Source organism: Alexandromys fortis, unplaced genomic scaffold (genome assembly GCF_014885135.2).
Source record: "Alexandromys fortis isolate MF-2015 unplaced genomic scaffold, M_Fortis_MF-2015_v1.1 scaffold_241, whole genome shotgun sequence".
Classification (NCBI taxonomy): Eukaryota; Metazoa; Chordata; class Mammalia; order Rodentia; family Cricetidae; genus Alexandromys; species Alexandromys fortis.
Genome location: NW_026068152.1, coordinates 341,414 through 357,061, shown reverse-complemented (window position 1 = coordinate 357,061; position 15,648 = coordinate 341,414). Strand labels below are relative to the sequence as shown.

The following is a 15,648-nucleotide window of genomic DNA, read 5'->3' as shown; positions in this document are numbered from 1 at the left end:
GAAATGCCTCAGTCTAGGCTGAAGACAGATGTGGATGAAATGCCCCAGTCTAGGCTGAAGACAGATGTGGGCTTGCTTGTAAAGGAACAGTATGATGTGCCATGGTATGATGTGTCCTGCCATGTCGAGGAATGACTGTTCCCTAGGCCAAGGCCAAGTCAGAGCCAGAGCCGGTGCCAGTGAAGGAGTTATTTTAGGAAAGTCAACAACCTGGCAAAAATTTATTTTGCCTTTTCCCACCCATGACGGGGGGGGGGAGAGCGGGGGAGGAGAGAGAGAGAGAGAGAGAGAGAGAGAGAGAGAGAGAGAGAGAGAGAATTCATATATTCACTTTTCCTACTCATGACTTAGGATATTCTGACCCTTGTTTATTTATTTAACTTTGTTTACTGTGACTCGCCTGAACCATCTCACCAACCAGTCCCCACAACCTATCGGTGAAAGCTCAGTTTATGTTATTTCTTTTACCTGAGAATAGAGATGCCTAATTCTTCCACCCCACCCCCTTCCTCTGGCCTCCTCCTAGAGTCCATAGAGACTGCACTATAACTTTTCGTATTTTATTGCTACTGGTGTATTGTTTTCCAGTTGTCTGGGCCATCCTTCTCTCCTATGCTCACATAAATTGTCTGGGAACTGGATGCAAGATCTATATGGCCAAAGGAACCACATTCCTTGCTCAACACTGTGTCACTGATGCTAACCTTATTTGATCTGAGCAACCAAGATTTCCCGAACACATTCAGTGGTCATAAGCACATTTTTGTTTGTTGTGATTTTTTTCCTACTTTTTTTCACTGAAGCTTTTCAAGTGTCTAAAGCAATATAAGGTACACAGTAGATGTTCAATATATATTTTTGAACTAATTAAAAATGAATATCAAGATATCAGGGATTTTATGTGCTTTATCCACCATTCTGCCCACCACCCTTTCACTTTAGATACTTGAAAATTTTATTAAATAATAAGGCACAATCAGCTCTTTTACTTTTTTTATATAGTGCCACACTTTGAACCCATGGTAGATATCCAATACACATATCTAACTGGTAGTTTGGAAATAAAATAGATTTCAGGCTTACTATTGAACTTTGTAAAATTATGGACCCATTCTTCCCTTGATAATCAAGATGTTATAAATGCACTTATACACACAGAGCAATTTTTTCATCTACAACTACTGATTTTTTCCTTGGTGAAAGAATACTAATTTTTAGTCAACTGTGGTGGTGCATGCCTTTAGTACCATCACTTTGGAGGCAGAGGCAGGCCGGGCTCTGAGTTTGAGGCCAGCCTGGGCTACGGAGTGAAGTCCAGGACAGCCAGGACTATACAGAATAACCCTGTTTCGAAAATAAATCAAAAAAGAATACTGATTATTTCACAATTTTATACAGACATAAAAATTTATTTTGTTACACACATGAACTACTTACATAAATCCTACAGAACCCATTCAGTGGTGTTCTTACATGCACATATTTGGGGCTGCACACTTGGGACTGAATAAGAGGTTACGCATTTTAGAGGGAACTATGAGGAGGTAGAAGGCTTTCAAAAGAGAGAGAGGAGGCGTGGAAATTAATGCAAATTCTCCAAAAGGAAAACTGAGTTGTTGTTGTTGTTGTTGTTGTTGTTATTGTTTAAAAGAAAGGGATGCGCTTTGATCATATAACCCTCTCTTAGCACCTCACCAGGCACCAAATGACACCAAATTCCTTTTTGTTCCCAACAAGTCCCTACTCTACTTTCATGTCTTTTTTGTGCGTTGAATTAGGGTTGCCGAAATGAGCAAGAGTGGGGATACTGATGAATGAGGCAGCTCACGAGGGGCTGCACCATTGGAGAATATGACTTTCCTCCCCAGGAGCCATGAACTCTCTTTGGGGGTGGGGGTATCTGACAATTCCCTTCCCTCCCTTGATGGGATGTAGGTCTTGTGCTTGCAGCCACTGCTGCTGTGAATTCATGAGTACAATAGCAATGTCACATCCAAAAGACAGCGTCTCACAGAAACTGCTGGTTTCTTTCTGATATCCCAGGATATCCTGGGACTCATTCTGCAGTTTAGGCTAATCTGGAATTTACCGTTCCTCTGCTTCAGTCTCCCAAGTGCTGGAATTTTAGGTCTATACCACCAGATCCATCTAAACAGAATTTTCAAGAGATAGAAATGTTAACTGTGATTAGATAAAGGGTGTAAGGTGGTCTACACTATGTAAAAATAATGTCATTACCTGACAATGAGATGAAGAAAGCTTGCTTAGTGAAGAAAAAAAATAGCCTTCCATCTGAGACCACTGAAAAACGGTTTAGCAATGGGTATCACCATGCCATGCATAGATTATTTAGGTTGACTTAAAGAGCCTTCCAGAAAAGCCTCACTAAGCATACTTTCCTTCCATTCATAGTATGGTAAATTAATCTTGGTTCTTCAGGCAAGTGTTGGTAAGGGAAGGGTATACTTCAGTTGTAGAATGCTCACGTGGCATGTGAAAAGCCCCAGGTTTGCTGGTCGGTTGTGGTGCACACAGTTAATCCCAGCACTTGGGAGGCTGAGTCAGGTGGATCTGTGAGTTCAACGCCAGCCTAGTCTACAAAACAAGTTCTAGGACAGCTAGGATTGTTACACAAAGAAACCCTATCTCAAAAAATAAGAAAAGTCCTAGATTTGATTCCCTAAAACTACACACACACACACACACACACACACACACACACACACACACACAAACAAAATGCATGATATTTTTTGTAAACATAATCTTTTCATAAACTTATGGCCAGAGAAGGTTTTTTTTTTTTTCTTTTAAAGAGAAAGAAAAAGAACATAAAATTGGATGGGTAGGCAGGTGGGGAGAATCTGCGAGGAACTGGGGGAGGGGAAAACATGATCATGATGCATTGTATGAAAAAAAAAATTCCAAAAGAACAACCACAAAAAGAAGTCAAGTCATTGATGGAAAAGTTTCAAAGTGGTCTAGCCCTGTATATCATGCCTGTGAAAACGTAACTGGGAATTTGGGAGAACTAAAGAACTTCAGGGATAATTTCCTAGGGAAAGCCAAAGTCAGCTACATGCCCCCGCTCTCTGAAGCTGGTGAGATTCCTTTTCATTCAACCCTGACGTCATGCTGAGTCATAAAATGTAGTGTTCCTCCTGGACACATCTCTGGAAGTCCTTTGTTAGTCATCACTACACTCAGAGCTTGGGGCCAGTGTCCCTCACACTTGCCCTGTTCTGCGGCAGACAGCCCCAGCTCCTCTAATCCTCCTGTTTCTCCTCCCCCGCCTAAAACTCTCTTCTTGAGGAGTAACAGCTATAGCTTTGTGGATAATATAGCTTTAAGACAACTTTTGGCAGATGCAAACGTCCCAACATCTGGGCAGTGTTACCAGAATCCCAGAGGCCCTGACAGACCAGGAGCCACTGGTTCTAGGAATGTTAAAATAGAAGGTCTTTCCCCCCACGACTGATGAGAGGAGCAGAGAGCAAAGAGAAAGAGGAGAGAGAACGAGACCGCAAAAAAATAAAATAAAAAACAGGTAAGTACTGTACTTAATCCCTCACAGCATAGTGCCCCATTTCACAGCAGTGGAGAGGTCAGCAGACCCGGGACTCAGATGCTGGGCCTGGCCGTGGAGGGGGAGAACGGTTTTTAATGAAATTGGATCATACGCTGTTTACATTTGTGCTGGCTGCAGATGCATGTTCCTGCTCTCTTCTCGGCTTCCAGCAGAAGGATGGCTCCCTCCGGTGAGTCCAATCTTTCAGTCTGAGACTGGGGAGGAGGTGGACAGGTCATGGGCTCTAAGAGTCTGGGGGCTGACACAGGAAAACCTTTATTCCACTGCAAAGGAACTGTCTGGGGGCTGATTATGAGACAGGTCAGTGATTAGCTCATTTCCCTGGCTCTTTTTTTTTTTTCCACTCTTTTTTAGTTCCCTCTTGGTGATTGAATCCATCTATTCCCTTTATCTCCTTTAGACATTCTTTTCTTGACAGCATCCTTAGCACACGGTCTACTTTCTTTACCCCCTACCTTATTCCCACTTTTCCCTCTCTCCTATTTCATAGCCACTGTAGATATGATGTCAAGGAGTGATGACTTGGTAAATGAAGTTTTGGCTTTATCAGATGGCCCTTTAAGGACCCTGCCCAGAATCTTCTGTTGTTTTTTGCTCCTCCATTTCTGAGAATTGTTTCTCCTCTGAGCATGGCACTGCGTGGAAGGCACGTGGGTGAACTGATGCTCTTGAAAGGCCCAGCGACTGGTTTCTGTATCGATGGGCAGCAAGTTCTACTACTGCTACTTGGGGAGTGTTTGTCCAGTAGCACCACAGATTCTCTTATCTCCTCTCATTAGTGTGAAGATTTCCCCAGAAAGGAAAAAGAGACAGCAATAGGAGCTTGGGCATACTGTCCTTGTGGGCCTCATTAGGTCCTCTTCGACCTCTCTGCCTTTCTGCTAGTTCAGCAAGGCAAAACTGGAGGGGGAGGCTAGACTTAAAAGCCAGAAGTGACTGTCCAACCACTAAGCCTCAAAACCCAAAGCTAAGAAGAGAGCAGAATTATAGCTACTGCCTGGAGGCTAGAGAAAAGAAACGCCCTGCCTAGTCTAATGTGAAGTTAGCAATAATAACGTGGCAAGAATATATCTCATGAGCTAGTTACTATTGCTCCTGGTTTATGTGTGAAAAGACAGAGGCTTAGAGAGGTTTCCTCATTTGCTAGTTGGTGACAGAACTGGATTCATATCCAGATCTGCCTCATTCTAGAGCTCAAGGTCTTGGACTCTATACATGGATGCCTCCCCAGCTTTGTGGTTAAGAAACAATGAGTAGACAAAATCCATAACTGTCGGCCTTTGGATTTCCAGACTCCCCCCCTCCCCCAGTTCTATGTGACTTTATGTTAGCATGCCCCTGCTCTCAGAACTCCAGTGTCCCTCCCTGTGACTTGGATCATGCAATTGTCACACTTGATGGCACCAGAGTAAGTTGAGGATTAGTTGCTTAATGCCTTCCTCTTCCTGCCTGGAGAAAAGGGACCATAAATTCAAATAAGTCTTATTATCCTATGAAGCAGGAAAGGTTTCTGAGGCAGATTATAAAACTGGAATTGATTAATGTTAAAATTTTCCTCCCCACAGATCCCATCTATCTGCTTATTCTCACTTTTGCAAGTTCATAGCTGACTCGGTTCTGAGAGTCATTTTCCCTTACCCCGATTCTTCGAGCCACCTAGCCCCCCCTCTTCTGAAGCTTCCCTGTTAAGGATGGCTGGTCAACTGACTCAAGGAGGTGCTCTCCCCCTGCTGCTCTTCCTAACGCCAGCAGTGACCCCAACATGGTACGCAGGTGAGTCCTGGGAGCTGTTGTCCCTTCCTTCTAGGGAGGTCAAGAACTGTTATTCCAAGACATAGAAGAAGGAAGAATGGGACTACTAGATGCAGAGAAAAGCTGTTGGGTGGCAATAAAGATGACCAAAGATTAAAAAGGGCTACCAACCACAGCCCATGAGGCACCCCAGCAAGAGGTACCCCACCCATTAGGGCTACACTAACTAAAGTGGAAGAGTGGGACAGGGTGACCTTTGAGGCGATGCTTCCTGTTTCCTTCTTTTCAGGTGTCATTTTCACTTACCTTCATGACAACAGTGGGGTTTTTAGGTTTGGCTGTGTGTTTGCTTGTTTTGTTATATGTCTTGCTTTCTATGCACGGGGTTGAACGTAGAGTCTCACAAATGCTAGGCATGTTCTCTACCACTGAACTCCATCCACAGCCCGCTGATGACTTCTAAGATGCTTTTAATAAGCCAAATATTTATTAATATTAATTCTTCCCTGAGTCAAATATCCTTGTCAAGACTATAAAACAAGACTCAGACCACGTATCTCTTTCAGAAAGAAAAAGGGGGAGACAAGCAGTCTACTAACAGGGGAGAACCCACAAGACAACCCCCCTTTTTTTCTTTCTTCCTCCCAGAGTTTACCTATAGGATTTGTATAGCCTTTTTTGGCTAACACAGTCAATGACAGTACAGACCACATTCTCTTAATTAGGAATACCCCAGGCTCTTTGGGATTTTTTTTCCTTATTTCAGAAAGGAAGCAGCTTTCTGGAGTCCTCGACTATTTCACTCTGCACCCTTGGGAGACATAGCGAGCCAACAAGAATGCTCTGAGGAGTGGGGTGGGGGAGCATGCAAGGGGGACAGGGAAAGGATACTGAACCACCATACAGAGGTTTTTGATTGGGTTCCATTGCCATTTCAAGTGCTAAGAATATTCTGTGGCCTGCAATGTCTGCCCTCCCAGGGGCTGGAGTGAGCTAGGGGAATGAGACAGTCCCAGCCAGTGGGGTTAGGAAAATATCCAGAGATGAGTAAATAACAAACTGCAACCATCATAGCCACCGCCGTCGCAGCTAAAATTTTCCACATACCCCCAGCTCCTGGTAGAGGCCTTTGGCAGCAGCTCTGTTTGTCTGCAACAGCTGCATCCAGCTTTCAAACAAGTATGCAAGCTTCTTCCCCGCTTTGGCTTAACCTGGCTTCATAGGGGGTAAAGCACAAGGGCGGACATTCAGCTGAAGAAATTCAAATCAAGCCCTTGGCAGAGCACACACTGTTTGGGGTTAAGAGAGTCCCAAGTCTTTGGGAGATAAACATGCAGCTGTTCTCTCCAAATGGCCGGCTGACTTCAAGTCTAGAAGACCAAAATCTATCCAAAAGACCACCGCACTAAGGGAGTGGAGATCCGATGGTTGAAACTCCAATTCTGAACCCCTGTATGAAACTCATTAAATCCCGAGATGCTAGAGGTTTTCAGACAAGGTATTAAAAACACTCAACTTCATTTGAGGTTCTCAGGGGGCTGTTTGCAAATCAGACACTCCCCACTTCTCCACGAATCACCACAGTCAACACTGCTTGGAAGGAACCCAGGCTGCTAAGTCTCTGGCAGCCCTGTAAGCCTTCTTAGAAAGGGCTGCATGATGGTAGATACTTGGAGATTTAAAGATTCTTCCCTTCAGTGCTGGCTTAACCACTGGGTTTGTGTCCATTTGCCCATTCATTCATTCATTCATTCATTCATTGATTCAGCAAATACATGATGAACTTTGCCTTTAACTCACAAGGACAGTTTTGTTCTCTTGTTTGGCTTTGTTCTCGAATGGGAATGGCACAAAGAAAGCCACCAAGTGTAGACTCGGGGCAAGTTAGAAAATGCATCCAGGAATAATCAACAGAAAGCTGGAAATGTTAGAGACTATACATGAAGCATGAAGCTGAGTGTGTTAAAGATGTATACTGCAGTCTCTCTCTCTCTCTCTCTCTCTCTCTCTATATATATATATATATATATATATATATATATATCAGGGAGTCCTGCTGTATTTGTCATCAGAGGCCAGGCATTAATGTGGCTCTTAACATCTTCAATTATGAAATACCTTTCCAACCATACAATCATGAAGGGCTGGATGTAGAGCATCCCACTTGACTATGGAATTTGAAGAAACCCAGTAACCAACCACACAGTAAGCAACCACTGACCAATGCAAAGGAACCAAGAGATGTTCAAGCAAATGGAATGATGCAGGGGCAGTGTCCTTCTGTCTAGCTTCATTCTTATAGCCACTTCAGTATCCTAACATGTGCATAAAATATTCACAAGTAGGCAACTAGGAGACAGGGGAAAGTTGAAGCGGTTAGCTAGGCCAAGCTCATTCCTGGTACAAAGGGAACCTAGCACTGGCTTAGCTACCTCCACACACTGGTGGAAACTATAATTATGTGATTGAGTCTTCCCCTCAGCTCTCCCACATCCCCTGTAATTCTGGAACAGTATAAAATGCATGGTAGTCTATGGTTTCCCCCACCCCACCCCATTGCCACAGTAAAAAAAAAAAATACTAGATTGCAAGACAGACTTTGGTTCTCTATCCCTTCTGGACATAGTCATAACACCTTCTCTACCACCATTTAAAGTTTAGTATCTGAGTGTAGTCCATGGGGTTCAAACAGGCCTGGGCTGTGAGGTCTACTCTGCAATGTACTATCTCAGAGGCCGTGGGCCACTCCCTTTATTCCCGAGTCAGCCTGTGTCTACACGTAGGAGAGCGTTAATGATGTGTACCCAGTTGAGACATTATGGCAACATAATGAGCTAGCATATGCTCTACAGAGTAAGGGCTAAATTGTCGTTGTCATTACTCTATCCAGACATAGGCCTATGACACCCTGCTTCAGCTTCTGGCGAACAACTGTTCCCTAAGGAGCGTTTCCTCACAGGCTAGCTCTGCAGTGAGAATGGGGAGACTGTATGCTTTAGGGAACCAAGCACAGCTGGCCTTCTGCTTCCAGGAGCTGTGAGGGATTGAGGCTAACACTAAACGGAAACAGCTGACAAAGAGTCCATGCTGCACAAACAAACCTCCCATGTGGGAAAGGAAAGAAGAGGGACCCGCGGAGAAACAAAGGAAAGTCAGTGGGGAAATGTGAAAAGCATCAAACTGAAGAAAAAAAAGTGAACCCTTTCCTTTGGAATGAGGGTAAACCAATGAGGATATGATTTCATAAGACAAACTTGCAATTTGATTCATCCCCATGTTTACCAAGTTGGACTGACATCCACACCCACCCCCAACACACACACACACACACACACACACACACACACACACACACATTCCTAGCCTGGGCCCTGAGGAGTCAAGGAGCTTCATCATCTTGCCCTCTGCTCCACCCTTTAGTGCAGGAGGTCCTGTGTTCTGCCCAAGAAAAGCCCACAAGCTCGTTTGGTGTGTTTACACAGGTCAAAGGGCTCCAGCTCTAAAGCCCTGCCTACTCTTGGAAAATACACCCTCTCCTGGAAATGGAGAATTGTCTTCAGACTCCAACCGGGCTGCCTGCCCTTTTCCTGAACATGCATTAGAGCTCAGGGATTTAGAGAAGGCCTTCCGGAAACTTTGCAATGGAAAGAACTAAATTGTTTTCCAATTAGTTCACATTCGTGACTGATTTCCTGCGTCTGGGGGAACATACTGTTTAGTCTCCGTGACAGCGGCAGACCTGCCACCACCAGGAACTGTGCCACTCAACTGCACGGAAGTAGTTCAGCAGCTCACTGCTAAACCTGCTCCTACCGGAAGAAGAGGAAATTACCTCAAGGACTCTGCCATTGGAGGGGGAGCTTACTGTGAGGGCCGTGCCATAGAGCCATGGCACTACATGTGTGAGGCCCTAAGTTCAATCTGGAACAGAGAGAGAGAGAGAGAGAGAGAGAGAGAGAGAGAGAGAGAGAGAGAGAGAGAGACTTCCTCTGACTTATCTTTTTACTCCAAGCTGCAATAAAGTGCTTATGAAAGAATTCCCCTTCCCTTTTGCTCATTAAGCCATCCATCTCTGCCTTGGCAGGCCACAGAGCAATAACAGTCAGGTGGTTCATATGCCCTGTAGGCTAGTGAACGAGCTTGAAACGCTGTTTCCCTTGGAGAACTGCATACTGTCTGTCACTGGAGAAGACATTTAGGTGTTATTATTTCCTCAGAGCTAGGACAACAGTCTAGCCCCAGAGCGTGGCTATCGGTGTCTCAGGAAGACTAGTGAGCTTTATCAAGGGACTGGGTTGTTTATTGTCTAGATTGGCAGGATTGATATGTGGTTAAGAAGTCCAGTTTTTCTGTTTTGAAAGTCATCTAATACAACCAGAGCCCACCCCCACCACCTCTCCCCTCTCTGGGGTTGCTCTCTGTGGACCTCATATGATCAAGCTCACCCACAGCAGGTTCTGCAGTTTTACAAAGCACTTGGCAGCCCTATTCTGAAGTGCCGGGTCCCCAGAAAAAGACAGGGGTTAGGGTACTGGGAAATAGCTGAGTGAGAAATGAATACACTTTTGTATTTTGTTCCTCATCCTAGGATCGGGCTACTCTCCAGAGGAAAGTTACAATGAAGTATATGCAGAAGAGGTCCCAGCCGCCAGGACCCTGGACTACCGAGGTAATTCTCCTTGCTTCTCAAGCTCAAGGAGGATGTTTCCTGGACTAAGACCTGGATCTTCCCAGAAACATTCCCAGCCAGGCTTAGCTCATGTGTTCCAATTGCAGCTCAGAGAATCAAGAGTTGTGGTTTTAGGCAGGCGGTGGCGGCGCACGCCTTTAGTCCCAGCACTTGGGTGGCAGAGACAGGCAGATCTCTGAGTTCAAGGTCAGCTTGGTCTACAAAGTGAGTTCCAGGGCAGGCTCCAACGCTACAGAGAAACTCTGTCTCGAGTTATGGTTTTTGTTGTGGTTGTTTTTATTTTGGTTTCGTTTGTCCTTTTGTTTTGTTTTTATGCATCCACTGTGGCACTGAGCCCAAGCCCTCTTGTTTCGTTCATTTCTTTCTTGAGACAGAGTCTCACTAGGTATCCCTGGACAGCTCTGAACTCAAGATCCTTCTGCCTCAGTCTCTTTGGTGTTGAGGTTCCAGGGGTGCACCTCCACACCCAGCAGGTGTACTATAATTTCTAATTACAAACTTGGTTACTGACTTGCTGTGTGGTTTCACCTCCCTGGCCTGAAGGTTGCTCACCTATTATGAGTCATTCAGCATGGATTGAGTCCCTGCTCTTTGCCTATTCCTGTGCAGGGTGAGCCTATGGGAAATACAAGGGCTACTACAGGGTTCTGCCCCCCCCCCATGAGCTTGCATTCTGGTGGGCATGAAGCGAGAATAAAATTAACACACACAGAGCAAATAAATGGGAAACTGTACGGTAGCTATAAATGAAGCAGGAGTTTAAGATGGAGACTTCAGGAAAGTGGTCATGCATGAAAGATGACATTCAGGACAGGGGCTGAATGATGAGCAGACTGCTGTGAACTGGGAGAGGTGATAAGCAGACATTTGCCAAAGCAGATGGCCAAAGATGTTAAGGGCAAACCAAATTCACTGCTCTAAGGAACTAAGAGGAAATTACACTGACTTGAAGGGATGGAATATGGGTGGAGTAGTAGAGAAGAGAATTGAATAAAGAGCGAATTAGGAAAGGCCCGGTGACGTAGGGGTCCTTCTAAGGAGAGTCAGCAAGAATGCTGAACAGTAATTCCTTTATCAGATAGAAAGTTAGTGTAGGTGGTGTCAAATATGACTTCAGTTTATGATTATCTCTGTCCATGCTTTCCTGGACACACGGAAGAGTTTAGCTGTTATTGTGGTTTTTCATGGGGGAGCGACACTGTAAACGGTATTTCAGAGCACTAAGTAGGTTATTCTCTTTAGAAAATAAAATATGTGTTAGAAGAAGGAAAGCCTGAGCTGGGGAGAGTTTCCAGGAAACAGTTGCAATAATGTGAGGTAGAAACATTTGATTCTGGGAGCAAATAAAAGTAGAGTAAGAGCTGGGCAGTAGTGGCACCTTTAATCCCAGCACTCGGGAGGCATTCTTGTAGAACAGGCTGGCCTCAAACTCACAGAATGGTGGACTTACAGGCAAGTGCCAACATGTCTGGTGCACGAAGTCTGGGGATGGAACCCAGGGCCTCACGCCTGCTAGACAACTACTCTGTCAACTGTAGCCCCAGTGCATTTTTAAGTTGATCAGCAATTTTGGCAGACTCTACAAATGTATATTTCACCTCTGCTTTTTTTAAAAAAAAAAAAAAAACTACCATACTGCTGGGCAATGGTGGTGTAGGCCAACCAGCACTCAGATGTCAGAGGTAGGCAGATCTCTGTGAGTTCAAGGCCAGCCTGGTCTACAAGAGGTAGTTCCAGGGCAGCTAGGACTTTAACATAGAGAAACCCTGTCTTGAAAAACAAAAACAAAACAAAACAAAATGTAGAGTAAGGATGGACCTCAGAGGGACTAGAGGTGAGGTTCAAAAGCAGAGTGAATGCAGGTGTGTAGAAGGCTCTCCTGGGTTTGATTCCCAGCATCATAATTAAAGGATGCATTCCAGAGATGTCTCAAAGGAGATAATAAGACTGAGTGCAGATTTGATGTGCAAAGGGGTCAAGAAACTAATGTCTGAAAGAACCTAATCTGAATACCAATGAGGACTCTTAAAAACCTTTTCAGATAGACAAAGTTTAAAAAGTAAACTAGGGCCGGGCAGTGGTGGAACATGCCTTTAATCCTAGCACTCAGGGGCAAAGGAATCCTAGCACTCAGGGGCAGAGGCAGACAGATCTCTGTGAGTTCAAGGCCTGTCTCTCTCTACAAGAGCTAGTTCCAGGACAGCTAGAACTACGCAGAGAAACCCTGCCTTGGAAGAAAGGAAGAAAGGAAGAAAGGAAGGAAGAAAGGAAGGAAGGAAGGAAGGAAGGAAGGAAGGAAGGAAGGAAGGAAGGAAGAAAGAAAGAAAGAAAGAAAGAAAGAAAGAAAGAAAGAAAGAAAGAAAGAAAGAGGAAGGAAGGAGGAGGGAGGGACAGAGGGAGAGATGNGGAGGGAGGGAGGGAGGGAGGGAGGGAGGGAGGGAGGGAGGGAGGGAGGAAAACGAAATAAAAAGTAAACCAGGAGCCAAAGAGATGGCTCAAGCTGAGTTCAATCCCTGGCACTACATAGGATAAGGACACACAGACACAACTACATGTGTGAGCAGGCACTTGTGTGGATGTATACACACACACACATACATAAGAAAAACAAAACAAAACTGACCTGGAAGGTTGCTGGGTAGACAGTTGAAAGAGAGAGAGGAAGTTTTTTGAACACCCGGCTTAAATGAAAGCGTTCTCTAAAGAAAGACAAGGTCAATGCTTTAGAAAACACTGTTATATATGAGTAGGAGAACAAGATACAGCAAATGCGAGAGAGAAATCGTAGTCAGTGTAGAAGAAGATTGTCTATCAAGAACATTACAAAAGCTGCAGATGGAAATTTAGAAATGTGGAAAGGATATGGAATCAGCTATGTCAAGCTTGCATCACAAAGAGATCCAATGATAGCAAATATTTTAGTTACTCAGGCAGTAAATGGTGACCTTTGAGAAAGCAGTTCCAGTAGAAAAATGATCCAAGTTTGGGGTTCTTCTATGCACCTTTCTAGCTATCCCTTTATTGTCTTCTTTTGTTGCTAATGGTGCACAGTCACTACCTCTGACTCTAAATTCCCTGCAGCCTGTTTCCCCATCCACCCATCCAACGTATCTCCAGCTGACACAACACATCTTGACAATGATAGTTCTCCCTTGAACACCAAATCCTATGACGCTGAGCTTCAGTATTCTTAGTTTCTTAAACAGCAGTAAGCACATCCTTTTGTTATTGTTTCCCCTTCCTTGGATTTCATGTAAGTTCCCTATTCTGATCATAGTTGAAGCCAAGATAGGAAATGGGGTCTCTGGCAGTGACCATAGACGGCAGAAGGCTGGCATCTGAATTTTGGACAGCAGTGCCTTAGCTTCAGAGTTCCTGAACTGCATCTCTAACACTGCTAGACTCACCCATTTAGAGATGTCTAAAGTGAAATTTTCTTGTCTTATCTGAAGAAAGTTCTACTGCAACCTGACTGTCCTACTTTACGATAATACTACCACCATACCCTTAGTGACTCAGACTTCAAAATACTCCAGTGTCACTTCTAAAAATCCCTGTCACATTTGATAACCCCCTTTCCTCATCAGTTCTCACTAGTCATTTATTCACCAATAGCTATCATTTCTTTAATACATGGGATTGGAATATTACTGTTCCATATGTAGACAAAGACTGTTGTTTTCTAATTAGATTCCATGGCTTAAGTTTCTGCATTACCCCTATGTAATGACCTAGTAAACCCATTTTAAATATAGCCTTGTGTCCCAATCTGACAACTTTTTATACCATGTTTCCACATGAAATCCGTGCTTTAGCTACTGTTTTTTTTTTCCAACAAATTAATGAAAAATCCATACTTTTTCCCACAAATTGATTTAGTACACACTGGGTTTTCCCCCACCCATTGATTCATTTTTTTCTTATTACATTTATTCATTTACTTGGAGGAAGTATGCCGAAGCACATGTGTGGAGGCCAGAGGACCATTTGCCAGAGAGTTGGCTCCCTCCTTCTACCTTGTGAATTCTGTGGATGGAACATAGGCCGTCAGGCTTGCTGGCAAGAGCATTTACCCACTCAGCCATCTTGCTGACCCTCATTTTTTAATTCGGCCTCAACTGGTACCTCTTCTGAAATGAATATTTGGTTTGTTTATTTATTTATTTGCCAAAACCACTCACTCACCTGGCCTTCCTTATTTACTGTTTATCACTCTGAACAGATAGCTGGTTAACAAAGGCAACCAAGTATATCACTCCCCCTCCCACAGAAGCACAGAAAAGCAGGTGCTGACCATTAGCCTCCTGGGAACCAAAAGTGCAAGAATCTGACACTAAAAAGCATCAAATTCAAATGGTTCTTCTTTATGTGGTGCTGTGAACCAAACTCAGTATCTCGTGCCTGCTAGCCAAGTGTTCTGCCACCAACACACGAGTCCAGCTCCAGAACTATTTTTGGAGGGTCTGGCATCCCCATTGTTACTACTTACCTACCTCACTGGTTGTTTTTTTTTTTTTTCAATTATCAAAGAACCCTTAAGAAACTTCTATGTCACACAGTAGCATTTACCCTGGTCTCTAGTATCCAGTAGCTCTCTTTGCAACTTAGTCTCCAGGCTTAAACCAAACTCAGACTATCAATGACATGCAAAGGCATGGCCAGGAAAAGTACAACCTCAGGTCCTGGCCTCCTTTGTAATCCTTTTTGTGCCTTGTAATCATTTTCTCTGCAACTGTACCATTTCAAAACTTCCTTCAGTTTGGAGGTGCCATCACCAAGTGGAAGTACTGGGATGGATACCTGTGTATTGGTGCTTGGAGACACTTGAGACAGCAGCTCCAACGCAGACAGTGATTTAGAAAAAAATCATTCCTGGCACTGGGTGTTTCATGTGTGTGGTTGTTTGTTTTTTGTTTTGTTTCATTTTTGTTTGTTTGTTTTTTAGTTTTTTGGTTTCTCAATGTAGCCCTGGCTATCCTGGAACTAGAGCTGTAGACCAAGCTGGGTTTGAACTCACAGAGATCCATCTGTCTCTGCCTCCAAAGTACTGAGATTAGAGGCCTGTGCCACCACCGCCCAGCATGTGTGGGGTTTTATTCGAGTCTCACCACAGCCACATTGGGCTGCTTTATTATCTGCCATTTTACAGACCAGAAAACTAAGCTCAGGGGAGTCTTAGGGTAACAGACTTAATGAGGCAGAAGAAACATTTAAACATAGGTCTGTCTGACTCGAAAGCTGTGCTTATTCCATCTCTTTTATTTAAAATGTAACTGTTTTTTAAGAGATAAAACAAGGGACAAGAAGGAAAAGGCATATCCTTATTTCAGGGAACACTGTCCACATAGTTTGCCATTGTTTTCACAAACCTCGCACTTTCTGCCATTCTCTCTTTTTTTTTTTTAAAGTGTCAAAGTGGCCAGGCAGTGGTGGCATATGAATTTATTCTAGCACTTGGGAGGCAGAGGCAGGCAGCTCTCTGTGAGTTTGAGGACAGTCTTGTCTACAAGAGCTAGTTCCAGGACAGGTTCCAAAGCTACAGAGAAACCCTATCTTTTTTTTTAATATAATTTTTTATTGAAAAAAAAATTTCCGCCTCCCTTTTCCCTCCCCCTCC

The 15,648-nt window shown here is 44.0% G+C and overlaps 1 protein-coding gene across 3 annotated transcripts in view; it reads left to right on the top strand.

The window, feature by feature from the left end:
* The first annotated feature begins 3,215 nt into the window (after positions 1-3,215).
* Srpx2 (sushi repeat containing protein X-linked 2) overlaps positions 3,216-15,648 on the top strand; it is a 26,337-nt gene continuing 13,904 nt past the window's right edge. The window contains exons 1-4 of one of the 3 annotated variants that reach the window (XM_050127293.1): positions 3,216-3,547; positions 3,707-3,758; positions 5,155-5,362; positions 9,930-10,010. In XM_050127293.1, coding sequence (XP_049983250.1) covers positions 5,281-5,362; positions 9,930-10,010 — 163 coding nt within the window. In that variant the 5' untranslated portion in view covers positions 3,216-3,547; positions 3,707-3,758; positions 5,155-5,280. The other 2 variants (XM_050127294.1, XM_050127295.1) reach the window with 2 other exon arrangements.